Consider the following 20,445-nt stretch of genomic DNA (forward strand, 5'->3'; position numbering starts at 1 on the left):
AAATAACCATTGATTCCATAACCAGATATCGGCATGAACTTGTTAAACAGTTAAAAAAAAAATGTTACTCATACCCTTAACTTGTTCTCATTTATTAGCTTAAGAACGTAGAGGTCAGGACGTTAGATGTCGGTTGATTATCCCACCCTAGATCAGGTGTATGTTCAAGAACCTGAGCTGTGCTTGGGGCGCAGCCTCTGGGTGGCCGAAAATAAGTAGAGCTGTTTAGCTTACATAAACTAGGACATGAGGAATATCATGGGCTATGTTAACCTCCCTGGCGGTAAGCCCGAGCTGAGCTCGGGCTATGCCGCGCAGGAGGATTTCTTTAGCTCTACTGGGGCGATTCGCCCCATTCAAAGTGCTGTGCGCGCAGCCAGCACTTTGCTAGCCGCGCGCACAGCTTGATTGCGGCCGCTCGCAGCGGCGAAAGAGGGCCCCCCCCGCCAGAGCCCTGCGCTGCCCGGACCAATGAGTTCCGGGCAGCGCTATGGGCTGGATCGGGTGCGCCTGACGTCAGGACGTCAGCTGACGTCCATGACGGTCATCCCGATCGTCGCCATGGCGACAGGAGAAGCCAAACAGGGGAACGCGTTATATACGCGTTCCCTGTTTGCTATTGATGCCGGCGACGATCGCACTAGAGGGACACATGCGCCCTCCTAGTGGTGTTTCATGTAGCTACCACTCTGGTAGCTTTACATGAAACAAAAAAAAAAATTAAAAAAAAAGGATTTTTGCCAATTTTGCAAAAAAAAATTAACCGCCAGGGAGGTTAAATAGTTATTTACAAACAGGGCAATTTAAGGGATGGGGTCTGTGGGCCTAGTAATTTGCTGTGATGAGACCCATTATAGCGAGAGAGTAAGTAATTTGTATTTTATTGATAAATGGGGTCGTGTGAGATGAGTCAAAGAGGGAGCAGTATACTAGTAAACTATGCATAGGATATTGATGGTGGGACTGTGTGGGTTGGATCTGTAAGAGAGTAATATTTGGGTTGGATTAGACTTGGGCACACAATCCGCCTCCAATTCAAATCTGAAGGAGTGGAGGAGTGAGAAAGACATCAATTAACACCCAGAGGCTGCGCCCTGTTTATATCTTATGTTTATAGTGCAGAGTAGGGAAATGAAGAAACATCTTGCCTTAGCAATAGAAGGAACTGATGAGGTTCCTGGAGCTTAGCTAACCTTAATAAAACAACAACATCATCTAAAAAGCATGAACAACCTACAAACGGTTAAACCATATGTATATGAAACCCTGAGATTCCTGCATTGTGGGTCTATGAGCAGGGATTCAATGACAAGGATAGCCACATAAAGTTCAGGGGACCATCGGCAGTGGTGAATAAGCGGTACCCGTTTCCCCTGTATTTACTTGAAATAAAAGAAAAGTGAAGGATAAGTGTCCAGCGTAGTTAGGAATGATGTTGAGGGGAAACACACAAGGTTGGGCTCTTAGCGTGATGGTCCCTTAGTGAGCATACGCATGTCTGACTTGAGTGCAGGAGCCGGGTAGGGCGGCAATAGTAGTTATAAAGGAAGTTGATGGTTTTTTGTTTTTTTTTAGTTCGTAGGGAAACATGTAGCTCTGGAGGGATAACTGATCCTGAGCATTCAAAAAAAACAGTAAAAAAGTAAAAAACAGTAGAAATAGGGCCGTTGGTCTGAGATATTGGGTAGCAGAGAGGAGGAGCAAAAGATAAAAACAAAAACAAACACCTCGCAAAGATTGTACGATGGTATTGTCCGAGGTAGTACTCACATGTATGAGGTCGCCCTCGGGAGGGGAAAGTCAATAAGGCCAAAGTCCGAAGCAGTATACTGAAAGAAAGCGAGTTTCTTAACTGGGTGCCCCGCCGACAGCTCTAGCTGGTCTCCCACGATTTTGGACTCTTCTCCAGCGTTCCCGCTGCGGGGGGGGGGGGGGGGGCGATGTGGCTGTATGGAGAGGCCATTCCGGGATGATGACTCTCGGTAGATCAAAAAAGTCTCTCACCTTCTAAAGGTCCTGGGGTGAGGAGAAAGCCGTTGATCTCCCATCTTTGGACATGTAGATCGCGAACGGATAGCCCCAGTGATAAGTGATGTCATTTTCCCGCAGCACCGTGAGTAAAGGACGGACTGCTTTTCTCATTTGGAGAGTTAACCCCGATAGATCAGGATAGAGGCGGATCTTAACTCCATCAAAGTCCACCTCGCCTTTCTGGCGCGCAGCTGCCATTATCCTTTCTTTTTCACAGAAGAAGTGGACTCTACGTATGATGTCCCTTGGCTTAAGGGGATCGGTATTTGGTGGGCCAGCGGTCCTGTGGGCTCTGTCAAGTTCTATCTTGTTATCCGCTGGGGCATCCAGAAAGAGGTTAAAGATAGCTTCCGTGGTGGCCATGATGTCTGGAGCACGTGTGGCCTCAGGGATTCCACGGATTCTGACATTGTTTCTCCTGTGGCGGTTTTCTATATCATCAATCTTAAGGTAGATGTTCGAGATATGGTCTGTGTGTGAGTTGATGGTGCTTTGCTGGGCCTTTAGGGTTTTGTCGACCTCCTCTTGCCTCCTTTCGATTGCCTCCACTCGTTGAACTACGTGGCTGAACTCCTGACGGAATTCCGCCATGTCTTTTCTGTGCGACTCCATTATGCGGGTAACGCAGTTCTCCAGGTCTTGCTTAGTAGGCAGCGATCAGATATATTCATGTAGATCGACCTCCATATAAGAGTCAGCACCCTCTGAAGCTGCGGGAGACGTTGGGTTGCGTGAAGGCAGGTTCTGAGGCGACTTAGGCGAGTTCGCAGGAGACTGCCGTTTTGTGGCATTTTTGCTGTTGGAGGACCCAGACGGCGGGGAGTCCCGGCTCTGCCCGCCGCGAGGTGAGGTCTTTTGGAGGTCTTTAGACTGCCTTTGTGGTGCTATTGGGGAGTTGGCAGGTGTCAGTCCCCCAGGCGAGTCAGCGCTGTGGGCGGAAGTCGTAGGTGGAGAGTTGCGGCCTTGTCCCCCGCGTGGTGAGGACGCCATGTTGTCTCCCTCTTGTTGCTGCAGCCTCCTCTCGAGTGGGCGAAGGAAATGGAGGATCTGAGCTGAGCTTGAGCGAGGTTTTTTAGCGGATTCCTTCTTTCTTCTGCTGCCGCCCATGTGGGGCAGTAATCCAGCTGGTTATGATTGTTTGGTAGGGTTTTGGGAGCCTGGGCAGTGGGAGCTCAAGTGAAACACGTCTTTATCCGGCCATTAGCAAGCCACGCCCCCCATATTTATTTCATTTTAAGCAAGAACAGTTGCCTGGCAGTCTTGCTGATCTATTGGCCGCAGTAGCGTCTGAATCACACACATGAAAATAACCATGTGGCTAATCCAGTCAGATTTTTGTCAGAAACATCTGATCTGCAAGCTTGTTCGGGGTCTATGGCTACAGGTATAAGAGGCAGAGGATCAGCAGGACAACCAGGCAATAGGTATTGTTTAAAGTGGTCTGAAAGTTAGCATTTCTGCTTTGCTCTAAAAGATTCCTCACAGCTCGAAAGCTCTGATCCCAGAATTTTTTATTAGCAAAACATCACTGAAATGGTTAAACAAAGCATTTTGTCCTGCTATTCATCTTCAAATCCGCATCCAAACTGGAGAGAGCAATATCTTTGTTTACTGTAAGGGCTAGCGGACCCGCTGCCAGTATGCATGTGGCAGCGGGCTCCGCTTCTCAGGCTCTCACCTCTGTTGTGCCGCCGAGCGGGGCAGCGCATACTCGGCGGACTCCGCCGCGCAGTTGCTTCCTGTGGGGTCCCTTTCGCCGGCCCTCAGTCTCCGCATGACGCGCATGGGAGGAGGCAGGTTCTTTATGCCTCTAGACGGGGGAGTCAGCTGACCAGGCCGGTCGGCTGCTCTGGTGATTGGCTGGGGCTCTGGGGCGGCGCTGGGCAGCTCTTTGGCTACATATAGGACTTGCTTGTCAGTAGCAAGTTGTCTGCTGTCGTGAATACATCCGTGTTAGCGCTCAGACCTTAGTTCAGTTTCCTAGGTGTTGATACCAAAAACGTCACACCTTAGATTAGGATTGTATTTGTATATTTACCTGTGTTTTGACTCTGGCTATCCCGGACTACTCTTTACTCTAATCGCTCTTGTACTTCTGCTTATCTGATTCAAGTTGCCGACCCTGCCTGTTTACCGACTCTGAATCAGCCTTCCGTTTCTGTACTGCTGCTGCCTTCTCTGTTGCCGAACCTCTGCTTGTCTGACCTTTCTCCCCACAGTGGAACGTCTCCCACTGTAGGGTTATCTCTGAGGCTTGCCTCTCCGAGACGCCTGCCCTAGCAGACGATTACTGCCAGGGGCCGAGATTCCTCTTTTTGCCTGGTTTGAGGATCTCACACACGGGGTTCCCATTCAGAGGTAACCACACCTCTGAGAAATTGCCGTGTGGTGGATATTTCCACGATCTTGTGAATTATTGCTGTCGTTATTGTTATTTACTGTGTTAGGTGTCCGGAGGTTAGTTTCACTTGTATTATTGGTGATTCTGCAGATCATCAATAATCAGGTGATATCTGTATTGTTGGCGATACTGCAGATCACCAATAATCAGATTCTCTCTGTTTGCTGACACCGATCCTTACAGAACAGCAGACCACATTATGGATGCATTACGCAGCCAGGTTGAGGCTTTGACCACCTCGGTAAATAACCTCATCGAGGTGATTAATACTCAACAGACCCACATCAATCAACTGACTGGGTCTGTGCAGGTCCTTCAAACGACTGTTACCACAATGCAATCCCCTTCGGTCACAGATCTTCGTATGTCAGTACCTGAGAAGTTTTCAGGGCATAGGTCTGACTTCCAGAATTTCCGCAATCGAGTATTGTCCTATTTTGAATTAAGGCCAAATTTATCAGGTTCTGAGCCTCAAAGGGTGACGTTTATAAAGACCTTATTAACCAAGGACTCACAAACCTGGGCATACGGTCTACCGCCGGAAGATGCGGCATTAACCTCAGTCCAGGAATTTTTTAAAGCAATGGCTATAATTTATGATGATCCGGACGCTTCCATCACTGCCGAGAGGAAGCTTAAAAATCTTAAACAGGGTCGGGATTCTGTTGAAGTCTATGCGGCAGAATTTCGAAAATGGGCTGTGTCGGCTAGGTGGGGGTCATATGCGTTGTTGGACCACTTCCTTTCAGGTCTGTCAGACGCGGTCTCCGAGCTAATGTTGGGTCATCCTGAGCCTAAATCTATTGATGACGCTATTTCGTTGGCCGTCCGAGTGGACCGCCGGTTACGCTATCAGCGTTAGTCAAGAGGGAAAAGTGCACTAAGGTCACTCTCCTATGCTTCCTCGTCACTTACCCTACCCACAGATGAACCGATGCAGATCAGACATTCCCGCTTGACACAAGCGGAGAGAGATCGCCGGAGGTCTGAGAAGCTTTGTCTGTATTGTGCATAGGAGGGTCACTTTGCAAAAAATTGCCCCAAGAAGTGGGGAAACTCTGCCGCCTAGGAGTAGTTGGAGGTAGCACCCTAGGCGAGCAGACATTACCTCTGAACAATAATCGTTTACTCTTACCTTGTTCTATTTCTTGGGAAGGCCGGGCCGCGTGCACTGAGGCCTTCGTGGACTCTGGCTCGGCGGCCAATTTTGACTACGAGTTTGTAAAAAGATTGGGAGTTCCGTTCCATTCATTAAACCGTCAACTAGTATTCACTGCAGTAGATGACATTCCATTGCAATACAGACAACCCCTCTCTCAGACCCCGCTGTTGTCATGCACGATAGGGGTTTTACACAAAGAAAAATTACAGTTTCTTGTGCTACGCATGACAACCTCCACCATTATCCTTGGTATGCCCTAGTTGCAGCTCCACTCCCCGCAGATTGACTGGGCGTCAGGCCAGTTACTCAGTTGGTCACCGTATTGTCATAGTCATTGTTTGGCGAAAATAGCTATTTGTACCACCAAGGTGGAGGTTAAAGGAGTGCCAACACAATACACCGAATTTGCTGACGTGTTCTGTCCTAGGTCCGCTGATAAACTCCCACCTCATCGGAGTTTCGACTGCCCCATTGACTTGAGATCTGGCTGTATGCCCCCTAGAGGTCATCTCTATAATTTGTCAGGGCCTGAGAAGCTGGCAATGCGGGAATACATTACAGAAAATCTGGCAAAGGGTTTCATCCGTCCTTCCCGGTCACCGGACGGGGAAGGGTTTTTTTTGTGCAAAAAAAAGACGGTGGTCTTAGACCTTGTATTGATTATCGTGGTCTAAACAAGATCACCATAAAGAATCGCTATCCTCTGCCCTTGATAGACGATGTTTTCGCTCAGATAACTAGTGCCAGTATTTTTTCAAAATTGGACTTACATGGGGCATACAACCTGGTACGCATCAGGGACGGTGACGAGTGGAAGACGGCCTTCAACACGCCCGACGGGCATTACGAGTATTTAGTTATGCCCTTCGGGCTGTGTAACGCCCTGGCCGTCTTCCAGGAGTTGATCAACAAGGTCTCCAGGGAAGTGCTGGGAAAGTTTGTACTCGTGTATCTAGATGATATATTTATTTTTTTCTCCAAATCTTGTTGAACATCGTAAACATGTCAAATTCGTATTAAAGAAATTGAGACAGAATTCGCTGTATGCAAAACTAGAGAAGTGTCTCGTTGAAGTCACTCAGATTCCTTTTCTGGGTTACATTATTTCCACTTCAGGTCTCTCTATGGACCCAAAAAAGGTCTCCGCAGTCTTGGGGTGGCCCCAACCGATAGGCTTGAAGGCACTACAGAGATTTCTTGGTTTTGCCAACTACTACCGGAAGTTCATCAAGGGGTTTTCCTCAGTAGTTGCCCCCCTTACCAGTCTTACCAAGAAGGGGGCTGATCCATATCATTGGACATCGGAGGCCCAGGCAGCCTTCGATACCCTAAAAAAGTTATTTTGTTCTGCACCCATTCTGAGACACGTAGATGTTACCCTTCCCTTCATCTTGGAGGTAGATGCATCAAAGATCGGGGTTGGAGCTGTGCTGTCTCAGCGTTCAGGACTTCAGGGTAAACTGCACCCATGTGCCTTCTTTTCCCGTAGATTCTCTCCGGCGGAGAGAAACTACGACATTGGTAATCGGGAACTGTTGGCCATTAAGTTGGCCTTTGAGGAGTGGCGCCATTGACTAGAGGGGGCAGAACACACGATCACGGTCTTCACAGACCATACGAACTTGGAGTACATTGAAGGGGCCAAGAGGCTTAGTCCTCGTCAGGCCCGCTGGTCTTTATTTTTCTCGCGTTTCAGATTTATCATCACATACACCCCAGGTAGTAAGAACGTCAAAGCGGATGCTCTCTCCAGATGTTTCGAGCCTGAGACAGTGCAGTCTGCAATTCCCGAGAGCATTCTACTTCGCAAAGTGGTGCTTGCTGCCACTGAGACCTGGGAGGATTGGGCAGTCACATTAGCTGCCTACCAGTTAGATACTCTGGAAGGGAAACCAGAGGGGGTTTTGCTTGTACCACTTCCCTTCCGATTACAGATCATCCAGTTGTTCCATGCCCATAAAAATGCAGGTCACCCTGGGGTCACTCGCACTCTGGACTTGCTCACGAGGTGTGTTTGGAGGCCTTCATTGGCCTCTGATTGCAAAGAGTTTGTCAGGGAGTGTGTTGTGTGTGCCAGGAGCAAACCTTCTCACCAGGCCTCAGTGGGTACCCTGCAACCCCTGCCAGTGCCGAGTGAACCATGGACCCATCTGTCCATGGACTTTGTTGGCGAGCTTCCTCGGTCCGAGGGTATGACAGTCATATGGGTGATCGTAGACAGGTTCAGCAAAATGGCCCATTTTGTCCCTCTGAAAGGATTTCCTTCGGCTCAAGATGTGGCACATCTCTTTGCACAACGCATTTTTCGCTTGCATGGGATTCCGGATGATGTGGTTTCTGATAGTAGAGTCCAATTTGTATCTAAATTTTGGAGGCCTTTTTCCCTTAGTTTGGGTATGAATTTGACCTTTTCGTCTGGGTACCACCCAACGACCAACGGACAGACCGAAAGGGTTAATCAGGCACTAGAACAATTTCTCAGATGTTATGTGGCGGATGCGCAAACTGAATGGGTTAAGATTTTGCCCTTCGCGGAATTTGCGCACAACAATCTGAAAAGTTCCTCTACGGGGTTGTCCCCTTTTCAGGTTGTATCAGGAAGGTCTCCTAAATGTTCCCCTTTACCGGTGTGTTCCTCTCCCTTCCCAGCCCTGGAAGTGTGGCAGAAGGTTTTAAAGGAGCTTTGGGCACAGGTGAAAAAGAGTTTAGGGGTAGCCTTTCAAAATCAGAAGAAACAGGCAGACAAGAGGCGATCTGTTGAGTGGCACTTTACCACCGGGGGACATGGTGTGGGTGTCGACCAGACATTTGGCACTCAGACAACCGTCCACCAAGTTGGGTCCCAAGTTTATAGGGCCTTATCCGGTGGCCAAAAAGATCAATGACGCTTCTTATGTGATTGACCTCCCAGCCAGCATGAGAAGTGGGAGATCATTCCACGTCTCTTTGTTGAAGCCGGCGGTGTATGTGGATTCCTCACCCCCCCCCCCCCCCCCCACCCCCAGTGGTAGTGGAGGGCCAGACAGAATATGAGGTGAAAAAGATTTTGGATTATCGTTTGGTACAGAATTCTGTGCAGTATCTGGTCCATTGGAAGGGGTATGGTGTGGAGGAAAGATCTTGGGTACCAGAGGGTCACATGCATGCCGAGAGATTGAGGAAGAGGTTTCATCAGTTACATCCTGAGAAACCATGTAGGAAGTGTCCGGAGTCCACTCCTCAAGGGGGGGTACTGTAAGGGCTAGCGGACCCGCTGCCAGTATGCATGTGGCAGCGGGCTCCGCTTCCCAGGCTCTCACCTCTGGTGTGCCGCCGAGCGGGGCAGTGCGGACAGCGGAGTTGCTTCCTGTGGGGTTCCCTTCGCCGGCCCTCAGTCTCCGCATGACGCGCGCGAGGAGTCAGGATCTTTATGCCTCTAGACGGGGAGTCAGCTGACTCCGGCTGCTCTGGTGATTGGCTGGGGCTCTGGGGCGGCGCTGGGCAGCTCTTTGGCTACATATAGGACTTGCTTGTCAGTAGCAAGTTGTCTGCTGTCGTGAATACATCCGTGTTAGCGCTCAGACCGTAGTTCAGTTTCCTAGGTGTTGATACCAAGGACGTCACACCTTAGATTAGGATTGTATTTGTATATTTACCTGTGTTTTGACTCTGGCTATCCCGGACTACTCTTTACTCTAATCGCTCTTGTACTTCTGCCTATCTGATTTAAATTGCCTGTTTACCAACTCTGAATCAGCCTTCCGTTTCTGTACTGCTGCCACCTTCTCTGTTGCCGAACCTCTGCTTGTCTGACCTTTCTCCCTACAGTGGAATGTCTCCCACTGTAGGGTTATCTCTGAGGCTTGCCTCTCCGAGACGCCTGCCCTAGCAGACGATTACTGCCAGGGGCCGAGATTCCTCTCTTTGCCTGGTTTGAGGATCTCACACACGGGGTTCCCATTCAGAGGTAACCACACCTCTGAGGAATTGCCGTGTGGTGGATATTTCCACGATCTTGTGAATTATTGCTGTCGTTATTGTTATTTACTGTGTTAGGTGTCCGGAGGTTAGTTTCACTTGTATTATTGGTGATTCTGCAGATCATCAATAATCAGGTGATATCTGTATTGTTGGCGATACTGCAGATCACCAATAATCAGATTCTCTCTGTTTGCCGACACCGATCCTTACATTTACATTCTAATGCTGTTACAATGTGTGCAAACACAGTGTAACAGGTAAAAACTGAGCTCTCTGTGAAGCTCTCAGTGCTTCAAGCACACAAACAGCTCAGAACAGCTAATTAGATGTTGATATATAATAAAAAAGCAGTTTGAATAAAATGCAATGGCAGGTTTCAGGGCAAGATAAACAACACTTTGGAAACTTGTAATTTGTAAACAGACAATATTATGTGTGCACAAAAGCAAATATAACTGTATGAGTAATACAAAGTAGGAAAACACATTTTTATTGAATGTTATGTTGGAGTTTCAGACCACAAAAGGAAATAAATGTCAGCCTCCATATTCCCCTCACCTTGGGTTCCCTTTAAGGGATGTATCACAATGACATTTTCCTGTAGACCCTTGAAGTGCCATAATGAAGATTAATAGTGGTCATGATTTAAGATTACATGACAAAATTTGATTATCAAGACTGATGCTGCAAACCTGATAGAATGAGTGCTGATAGTATTACTTACAGAATTCATCATGGCAAGTTGGGATGGGTATGCTTTGCATGGAAAAATAATTTTCACTCCCCCAATCGTATACTCTGAACAGGCTGAAGACATTTTGACTGTAAAAAAAATGTAACATATTTAGTTTAAAGCCACTTTCATATAAACTTTCAAGTTAATACTGTATAGGTAGCCATAAGTGACCTCTAGTACAGATAGCCAAAGCTAGTCCCAAGTAAAGGTAGCCAGAAGTACCCACAGTATTTGCTACCCCCAGTTGTTTGCCAAAGAGGACCCCAGATTTCAGCATCCCCCAGTAGGTTTATGCCACATGAGCCCCAGTATTAGGTAGCCCACAGTATAGGGTGCCAGAAGTAATCCACCAGCTATAATACCAGTTGGGAACTACAAAACCAAATTTCTCCCTCACGTATGCTGCATCCTCTGCACCCCCAGTGAGAGCTATGGGTAAGTATCATTAGTCAGGCTGACTCATTCCATGTGAGAATTCAGACAGCTTTGACTGGGCTTATTTGATGCATGGGGAAATGGAGTGGTGGCTCTGAAACAGGGATGAAGTGAAGCTCTGCAAGATTATATTAGCATTTGCCTTGTGGTTATATCTTTAAACTCCTTGCAGTTATCTGTGCTTGTCCCATGTGACATGTCAGTTTCCCAGATTCTATGATGTGTGTTGGTGACACACCGATTCCTCAGACGCCATATATGGCATCCCTGCCACGTCATTTCCAAAAGGGTGATAATACATTACAGCTACATTACAGTATGGGCAGGAACAAAGATTACCTCCTGTACATATAAGGGAGAGGCAAGTGGACCTAATACCTCAACTAAAGAATGTTAGTTGTCAGCTGAAAAATCTACTTGGACTAAAATATTATGTAATGTATTTGGGCATCTTTTCAATTTCCACACAATTGGATTCACCTGGATAAGTTATAAAACTGGGCCTATGCGAGATTTTCTTGATCAAAAATCAATTGGGGATTCTGTTTTGGCAGAAATCCAACTGTAAACAGGTTAGAACACTGCCACCAAGCATTGTACCTCTCAATGTGGTATAAAGTTATGCGACTACTCACGTATTAGCCCGCTGGCTATTCCTTTCACTGACTTATGATATCTAATATAGTAAAATCATCAAAAGGAATGAAAGTTTTTCAAATACATAAAATCCCTTAGTCAATTTTGGATCAAACAGTAATTGTCTGTTACAGAAATATGTGCGGTAAATAACCGAAAAAAAAACAGCAGTAAATGGTCTTAAGCTGGCCACTAACAGTCCAATTTCTAGCGAAAAATCGTTCGAGCGATCAGAAATTCTGATCGGACGAAAAATCGTTCACTACACCATCAACTAACCAATCATTGCTTCCTATCTATTACGACCACCAAGAAAATCCAAATTTTTGTTCGACGAAAATTCATTCGGGCGACATTTTTTTCGCTAGAAATTGGACCGTTAGTGGCCAGCTTAAGGCTGATTTTTACACAGAATCTGTTGCAGTTAGCTATAACATAACGGAAATCTGATGAGAAGGAATCTTGCAGGCTTCCCTATGGGTCTTTATACAACTACCAGTATGTGTTATCACATAGATGTAAAGTGACCCATAAGGAAACATGGAAAGTTCCTTATCAGTGGTGTGTTGCATTATAGCTGACAGCAACTGATTCAGTGTAAAACCAGGCTTAGCTGTGAGTGCGGTCGTTGTTACAATGGTTGGGATAATAAGAGTAGAAAAGAGATTGGAGTAGGAGTTCGTGGACGGTTATCTGTAACTACAGAACAGTGACCTCAAGGCTGTCAGGCTGGCTGGGGGAGAGACACTTGTAAAGCCCCCATTACTATGTTAAGAAACTTAACTGTAAGTACAGAGACTGTCTCACAGATACACAGGAAGAATGTACCCGCTTCATATCCAGTCACCGCTGACCCAACACCCCCGCTCCTCCAGATAAACTTGTCACATCCCTCCATTTTTTTACCTGTGTTCTTCTAATTCTAAGTTGAGTTTGCTGGCAAAGACAAGAAGAGCTTGAGATGTGGTGACTGGGGAGACACTCACAGGGCAAGTTACTCCTTTTGTCCTTAGTGTGCTACGCCAATCTCTTCTCTACTCTGAGGACTGGTGCACACCGAGCGGGTTTTTTAGCGTTTTTGCTGCGGATACGCTCGGTCAATGTATATCAATGGGGTGGTTCACACCAGAGCGGGAGGCGTTTTGCTGAAACGCATACTCCCGGGGTGAGGCATTTTTTGGATTGCGGAGGCGTTTCTGCCTCCAATGTAAAGTATAGGAAAAACGCAAACCGCTCTGAAAAATGGCAGTTCAGAGCGGTTTTGCAGGCGTTTTTGTTACAGAAGCTGTTCAGTAACAGCTTTATTATGAAATCTACTACACCAAAAACGCTTCACAAAACCGCAAAATGCTAGGTGAAACGCTATAGAAAAATAAGAAAACGCGTTTCAAAATCTGCAAGCATTTTGCGGATTTGCTAGCGGGTTTTGGTGTGTACCAGGCCTTATTATCCCTAATTTTCACTGTAATTAGATCATTCACGACCATACTATTTACCTCACACTCTATATTTTCCATTGAGTAACATTTAGCACTAATGTCAACTGTCAGTGTTGGGATCGGGACGGAACGACCATTGTGACAGTTAATCATATCAGCGGTTAGTATGGTCACGGTGAATGGGATTGCCAACAGACTAATACGCAAGTACTGTTATGCAACATTAATCACCTGCCACTCTCCCTGCGCTTCACCAATAAAACAACTGACGCGGAGGCTACATTCATAGTGGTGCAATGCAGTGCGACATAACAGCTTCTTTGTAACACAGCTTGCCACACTGCAATGCACCACCTATGCAATGTTCAGTGTGGTGTTTGCATTGCAGTATAACGATATGCAGCATTGTAGCGCATGTTAACATTTAAACATACTTTTCATTGACTGTATGCCTTCCATAACATGCAATGAGGCTTTCCCTATCCATTGCATTCCTGGTCTCATAGGGAATGCAACGGCTACGAGTGGCTGTGAACCTAGCCTCAAGATCACCTTCCGAATCAAAACTTAGGGGCTCCTATTATTTCAAAAAATGTCATACCTTTTGATGATTTTATCAAGTTAGACATATATAAAACTATTGCACAGGTGCAGTACTGATATTTCCACAAGTGACAACGCTAAAATCACTTTTCATGCAAGAGAGAACTCATGCTGGTCCCTGATTAATTTATAATCTGAAAAATATGTAATCATTAATCCAACTGGGTAAACACCACTGAGTGTATGACAAGCTTTTACTGACAAACAACACAGCTGATGGACTGGCCAAACTGCTATACGTACAAGCTGCCTGCAACACACTGCACATGAATCTCTCTGAGGACATGCCTCAGCGTGTGCAGGCGCAGGTCAGTCCCCCGCCACTTTATACACATAAACACACTGTAGTGGGATGACAGTGACACAACTAAACCTTAGGCGGTGCATATGGCATATGCTTCCCCCGGCAACCGCTACGCCACCGCTATTTCTCCATTCGTACCTATTTCTATCCGGAACCGAACAGCACAGCCCAATTCTTCCCGGGTTTACGTTGCCCCGCCCACTACCCCCACTCGCAGCCAATTGAACATCGGGTGGCATCTCACCAATAGCTGAGCAGGATTAGCTGACCTGTGGCAGATGACTCCGGATTGACTTCCGCTAGAGCTGAATACATCGCTAGCTCTACTTTATTTCCCCTACAAGACTGAATATTTCTTTATGAATGTAAAATGTATGGCATGTATCATATTTAGAGAAACTTGTAAATGAACCAGTGTGAAAATCAGAAAATAACTAGTTCCATTCGTATATTAATCGTGCAGGTTTCATTATGATCATAAAACAATGAGAGGTTTGAGCAGTACATGATACGGGGTTAGATACCAGGTGAGTAGGGATAATGGATAGGATGGGGGATAAGGGGGGGGGGGGACCAAAATAACCACTGAAGCAGTATATTCGGAGTAAAGGTGCACCGTGCATACAACACATCAGATAAATTTCTTTGGAAAATGAAACTTCACAGACCAATTTTACCCCTTTCCATGTAGTATGAGACCCATACTTCAGGAGTCTCAAACTCACGGCCCTCGATACAATATTTTGTGGCCCTCGCCAGCAAAAGCTTACTTATAGTTCGCTTCAATGCTCCCAAGTAATCCGCTGCATCCCCGCCACTAAACAAGGGCTGCAAAGCCCCCAAATCGCCCGGAGGCAATCTGCCGGCATTTCCTGGAAGGGGCAGAGCTTTCAGCTTCAGCTCTGCCCCTCCTGACGTCAATCGCCGCACAGATCGCCGCCTCTCCCCGCCCCTCTCTGTGAAGGAAGAGTGAGAGGGGCGGGCAGAGGCGGGGATTCGCCACGATTGTGAAATTCCTTATGCGGCCCCCAGGTAAATTGAGTTTGAGACCCCTGCTCTACACAGTCTATTCTGTTGAGCTGAACTCCCCATCAAATAAAAATCTTTGCAAGATGCTGAAAACAAGGATGCTGTACACATGCAACAGATCAGTATCTGCAAAAGATCAATTCCTGCAAAATGCATTCATAGTCTATGATAGCTGCAGATCCTCATACACACCTTGTTTAACGGACATTCATCTGCAGATCAAACAATCATTTGAAGATCCATCCTGGTGGACCTGATCTGCCGATGATGCTCACCCTGAATAAGCATGCAGCATACCAGGTGTTTCTGACATTGTTGTCAGATATGACAAGATTAGTTGCATTCTTGTTTCTGGTGTTCTTCAGACTCTGCTGCAGGCAAAGATCAGCAGGGCTGCCAGGAAACTGGTATTGTTTAATAGGAAATATGGCAGCCTTCATATTTTCACTTCGGTTGTCCTTTAACCACTTAACGACCACGGTCAGCCAATCGGCGGACCTAGGTGTGAAGTGGTTTTACATGGAAACAGCCGCAGTTCGAGCGGCCTTTCCATGTCAGTTCACGGAGTGTGTCTCCGTGAACAACCTGCGAGCCGCCGATCGCGGCTCGCAGGCGAAATGTAAACACGCGAGGAAGAAATCCCCGCTGTTAACATCATACGGCAGCGCCGTAAAGGAGATCGGCGATCCCCGGCCTCTGATTGGCCGGGGATCGCCAGCAGCTGATAGGCTGAAGCCTATTAGAGGCGGTGCAGGACGTATTTCCGTCCTGCGCCGCCCAGGGGAAAGAGGGAAGGGGAAGGAGACTGAAAATCGCTGTGGAGGGGGCTTTGACGAGCCCCCCACTGATCGAAAATAGCTAGCGGCGATCAGACCCCCCCAGCAGGACATCCCCCTAGTGGGGAAAAAAGGGGGAAAGTCTGGTCACCCTGGCTGTCTGCTGATCTGTGCTGTGGGCTGGAGAGCCCACGCTGCACAGATCAGCGCAAACAAGCCTGGTTCTTAAGTGGTTAAAGTGTACATGAGATGAAAGAACATTAAAGTTTTATACATACCTGGGGCTTCCTCCAGCCCCCTCCACGCAGATTGCTCTCTCGCCACCATTCCCCGTTTCCTGGATGGTCTCACAATTCCTGGATGGTCCGGTAGATGCCTCATTATCATCGGCCAGTCAGTGCAGTCCGCCCACGCTCCCGCGGCTGGGAGAGTTCTGCGACTGCGCAGTCTTTCCGGTTGGCACACGCCCCCTTTCTTCAACTACCTTCCATCACTATCCCTGCAGGTAGCACTGAAAAAAAAAAAAACCGAGCACACCAGTCGGAAAGATGAGAATGCTTCGCTGTGTGCACTGTGCAGGAGGGACAATGCAATGTTCGGGGGGGGGGGGGGGGGGGAGAGGATTTGGGCATATGCCACCCAATGCTGCTATCGGATGGGAGGACAATGTCCACCTTATGCTGCTAAGATCAATGGCATTTTAGTGACAAAGTGTGAAAATATGACCTAGTAGAAAAAGTGAATTGCATAGGAGCCATTGGCCCTTGTTCAATTCACTTTTTTCTCTTAGGGGGTAATTTTTCATCTTCTGTTTAAAATAACTTTCAGCACTTTACATTTGAAAAAGTACTGTACTGCACTTACCACTCAGTAACACATAAGCAAAAGATACTAAACATAGTGCACAGGGACCAGCAGGATAAATACATTGGTTTGCAAAAGTATTCACCCCCTTGAAGTTTTCCACATTTTGTCATAATACTGCCACAAACATGAATCAATTTTATTGGAATTCCATGTGAAAAACCAATACAAAGTGGTGTACACGTGAGAAGTGGAACGAAAATCATACATGATTCCAAACATTTTTTACAAATCAGTAAGTGTAAAGTGGGGTGTGCATAATTATTCAGCCCCCTGAGTCAATACTTTGTAGAACCACCTTTTGCTGCAATTACAGCTGCCAGTATTTTAGGGTCTTGTAGGGGCGAGAAAAAGACACAGAGACACCAGGAGCCCAATCTCGTGTAGTATCGTCGGGTTAAGGATGTTAGCAAGTAGAAAAAAAATGTATATATACTCACAAAGATGGGTTGCAAACAAGGCAACCACTCATACTGGCATGTGAGGAAGTACCATCCCCACTCGGCCTTTGTGAGAGGATGGTCTGGCAGTCGCTGCTCCAAAACCAAAAAAAAGGGGGGAGTCTTTTGGCCTTCAAAGAGGTCTAGGACTCAGTACATTCCTCTAGGGAAGCGTACTAAATACATAAAGAGAGAGTAGGAGGCACCCAAGGTATAATTAATCAGGTGGAATATTAAATTGGTAAGAAAATCTTACCCTAGTGCTGCCAATTTCAAGAAAGCAACGTTTTTGTTAAAACTAAGGTTTTACTATGCACATCAGACAACGCGTTTCGCAGCTATAACTGCTTCATCGGGTCAAGTTCAAGTACCTGAAATGCAAGTTGCACATCTAGAGACTGAAATCCTTGCCCATTCTTCTTTGCAAAACAGCTCCAGCTCAGTCAGATTAGATGGACAGCGTTTGTGAACAGCGGTTTTCAGATCTTGCCAGATTCTCGATTGGATTTAGATCTGGACTTTGACTGGGCCATTCTAACACATGGATATGTTTTGTTTTAAACCATTCCATTATTGCCCTGGCTTTATGTTTAGGGTTGTTGTCCTGCTGGGAGGTGAACCTCCACCCCAATCTCAAGTCTATTGCAGACTTCAAGAGGTTTTCTTCCAAGATTGCCCTGTATTTGGCTCCATCCATCTTCCCATCAACTCTGACCAGCTTCCCTGTCCCTGCAGAAGAGAAGCACCCCCAGAGCAGGATGCTGCCACCACCATATTTGACAGTGGGAATGGTGTGTTCAGAGTGATGCGCAGTGTTAGTTTTCCACCACACATAGCGTTTTGCATTTTGGCCAAAAAGTTCCATTTTGGTCTCATCTGACATGAGCACCTTCTTCCACATGTTAACTGTGTCCCCCACATGGCTTGTGGCAGACTGCAAACGGGACTTCTTATGCTTTTCTGTTAACAATGGCTTTCTTCTTGCCACTCTTCCATAAAGGCCAACTTTGTGCAGTGCACGACTAATAGTTGTCCTATGGACAAATTCCCCCACCTGAGCTGTAGATCTCTGCAGCTCGTCCAGAGTCACCATGGGCCTCTTGATTGCATTTCTGATCAGCACTCTCCTTGTTCGACCTGTGAGTTTAGGTGGATGGCCTTGTCTTGGTAGGTTTTATGTTGTGCCATACTCCTTCCATTTCTGAATGATCGCTTTAACAGTGCTCCGTGGGATGTTCAAGGCTTTGGAAATCTTTTTGTAGCCCCAGTCTGTTTTAAATTTCTCAATAACTTTATCCCTGACCTGTCTGGTGTGTTCTTTGGACTTCATGGTGTTGTTGCTCCCAATATTCTCTTAGACAACCTTTGAGGCCGTCACAGAGCAGCTGTATTTGTACTGACATTAGATTACACACAGCCCATGAAAAGATATACAATATTTACAAAAATGTGAGAGGTGTACTCACTCTTGTGAGATACTATATGCTTGCCACAGACAGCTCATTATAACAAGTTAAAATACTGGGCTTCTAAGTGTAGCTCCAGTCATTCTAGCCAGCCATACACCTTTCAGATTAGCTAGGCCAAAACAGCCTTACATACAGTGGAGGAAATAATTATTTGACCCCTCACTGATTTTGTAAGTTTGTCCAATGACAAAGAAATGAAAAGTCTTACAACAGTATCATTTCAATGGTAGGTTTATTTTAACAGTGGCAGATAGCACATCAAAAGGAAAATCGAAAAAATAACCTTAATTAAAAGATAGCAACTGATTTGCATTTCATTGAGTGAAATAAGTTTTTGAACCCTCTAACAATAAAAGACTTAATACTTAGTGGAAAAACCCTTGTTTGCAAGCACAGAGGTCAAACGTTTCTTGTAATTGATGACCAAGTTTGCAAACATTTTAGGAGGAATGTTGGTCCACTCCTCTTTGCAGGTCATCTCTAAATCCCTAAGGTTTCGAGGCTGTCTCTGTGCAACTCTGAGCTTGAGCTCTCTCCATAGGTTTTCTATTGGATTAAGGTCCGGAGACTGACTAGGCCATTCCATGACCTTAATGTGCTTCTTCTTGAGTCACTCCTTTGTTGCCTTTGCTGTATATTTTGGGTCATTGTCGTGCTGGAACACCCATCCACGACCCATTTTCAGTTTCCTGGCAGAGGGAAGGAGGTTGTCGTTCAGGATTTCACGATACATGGCTCCGTCCATTTTCCCGTTAATGCGATTAAGTTGTCCTGTGACCTTAGCAGAAAAACACCCCCAAAGCAAAATGTTTCCACCCCCATGCTTGACGGTGGGGACGGTGTTTTGGGGGTCATAGGCAGCATTTTTCTTCCTCCAAACACAGCGAGTTGAGTTAATGCCAAAGACCTCTATTTTGGTCTCATCAGACCACAGCACCTTCTCCCAGTCACTCACAGAATCATTCAGGTGTTCATTGGCAAACTTCAGACGGGCCTGCACATGTGCCTTCTTGAGCAGGTGGACCTTGCGAGGCCTGCAGGATTTTAATCCATTGCGGTGTAATGTGTTTCCAATGGTTTTCTTGGTGACTGTGGTCCCTGCTAATTTGAGTTCATTCACTAACTCCTCCCGTGTAGTTCTAGGATGCTTTTTCACCTTTCTCAGAACCATTGACACCCCACGAGGTGAGATCTTGCGTGGAGCCCCAGAGCGAGGTCGATTGATGGTCATTTTGTGCTCCTTCCATTTTCGAACAATCGCACCAACAGTTGTCACCTTCTCTCCCAGCTTCTTGCTAATGGTTTTGTAGCCCATTCCAGCCTTGTGCAGGTCTACAATTTTGTCTCTGACATCCTTGGACAGCTCTTTGGTCTTTCCCATGTTGGAGTGTTTGGAGTCTACTTGATTGATTGATTCTGTGGACAGGTGTCTTTTATACAGGTGACTAGTTAAGACAGGTGTCCTTAATGAGGGTGACTAATTGAGTAGAAGTGTCTAACCACTCTGTGGGAGCCAGAACTCTTAATGGTTGGTAGGGGTTCAAAAACTTATTTCACTCAATGAAATGCAAATCAGTTGCTATTTTTTTGATTTTCCTTTTGATGTGCTATCTGCCACTGTTAAAATAAACCTACCATTGAAATGATACTGTTTTGAGACTTCATTTCTTTGTCATTGGACAAAATTACAAAATCAGTGAGGGGTCAAATAATTATTTCCTCCACTGTATAAGTCAGTCAGGGCTCTCAACCCGTATGTGCTATTATTGCGGTTTCACGTAGTTACATATTTTCCACCTTCATGTACAATGCATCATTGGCCAGTTCAGTTGTCTATTATCTGTAACTCAATACACAGTACAGACAGTTACAAGGTAATGTCTATTATTGTATAGCACCACAGGAGATGTTGGCGCTATATAAATCCATAACAATAATTATTATATTTTACTTGTAAAGAACTAATATGCAGCACTGAGCCTATAATTATTCTATGAAAATAGTTCTTCAAAATTGGTTTGTTCTTGTCTCTAATCCGAACCATTCCTTCCACAGATCTTAATGCTCGTACACACATCCAACAAAGCACATGACCAACCATATGACCAAGCGATTGCACGACCTTTCCACACACCACCCAGCTGAATGATCAACTAATTT

The 20,445-nt window shown here is 46.1% G+C and overlaps 1 protein-coding gene across 8 annotated transcripts in view; it reads right to left on the reverse strand.

Annotated features, from left to right (window-relative positions):
• The window catches only part of BRIP1 (BRCA1 interacting helicase 1), a 550,841-nt gene extending 536,933 nt beyond the window's left edge, over window positions 1-13,908 (reverse strand). For 6 of the 8 annotated variants that reach the window (XR_011026250.1, XM_068268746.1, XM_068268741.1 and 3 more), the window contains exons 1-2: window positions 13,647-13,733; window positions 10,279-10,376 (exon numbers count right to left, since the gene is read on the reverse strand). Coding sequence is in view for 7 of the 8 variants with exons in the window: in XM_068268746.1 (XP_068124847.1) it covers window positions 10,279-10,376; window positions 13,647-13,689 (141 nt within the window). In the remaining variant the exon portion in view is untranslated. Of the gene's footprint in view, window positions 1-10,278; window positions 10,377-13,646; window positions 13,734-13,776 lie in introns of those variants that run through there. The other 2 variants (XM_068268742.1, XM_068268743.1) reach the window with 2 other exon arrangements.
• Between the last annotated feature and the right edge of the window lie 6,537 nt (window positions 13,909-20,445).

This window comes from Hyperolius riggenbachi, chromosome 2, assembly GCF_040937935.1.
Source record: "Hyperolius riggenbachi isolate aHypRig1 chromosome 2, aHypRig1.pri, whole genome shotgun sequence".
In the NCBI taxonomy this organism is placed as follows: domain Eukaryota; kingdom Metazoa; phylum Chordata; class Amphibia; order Anura; family Hyperoliidae; genus Hyperolius; species Hyperolius riggenbachi.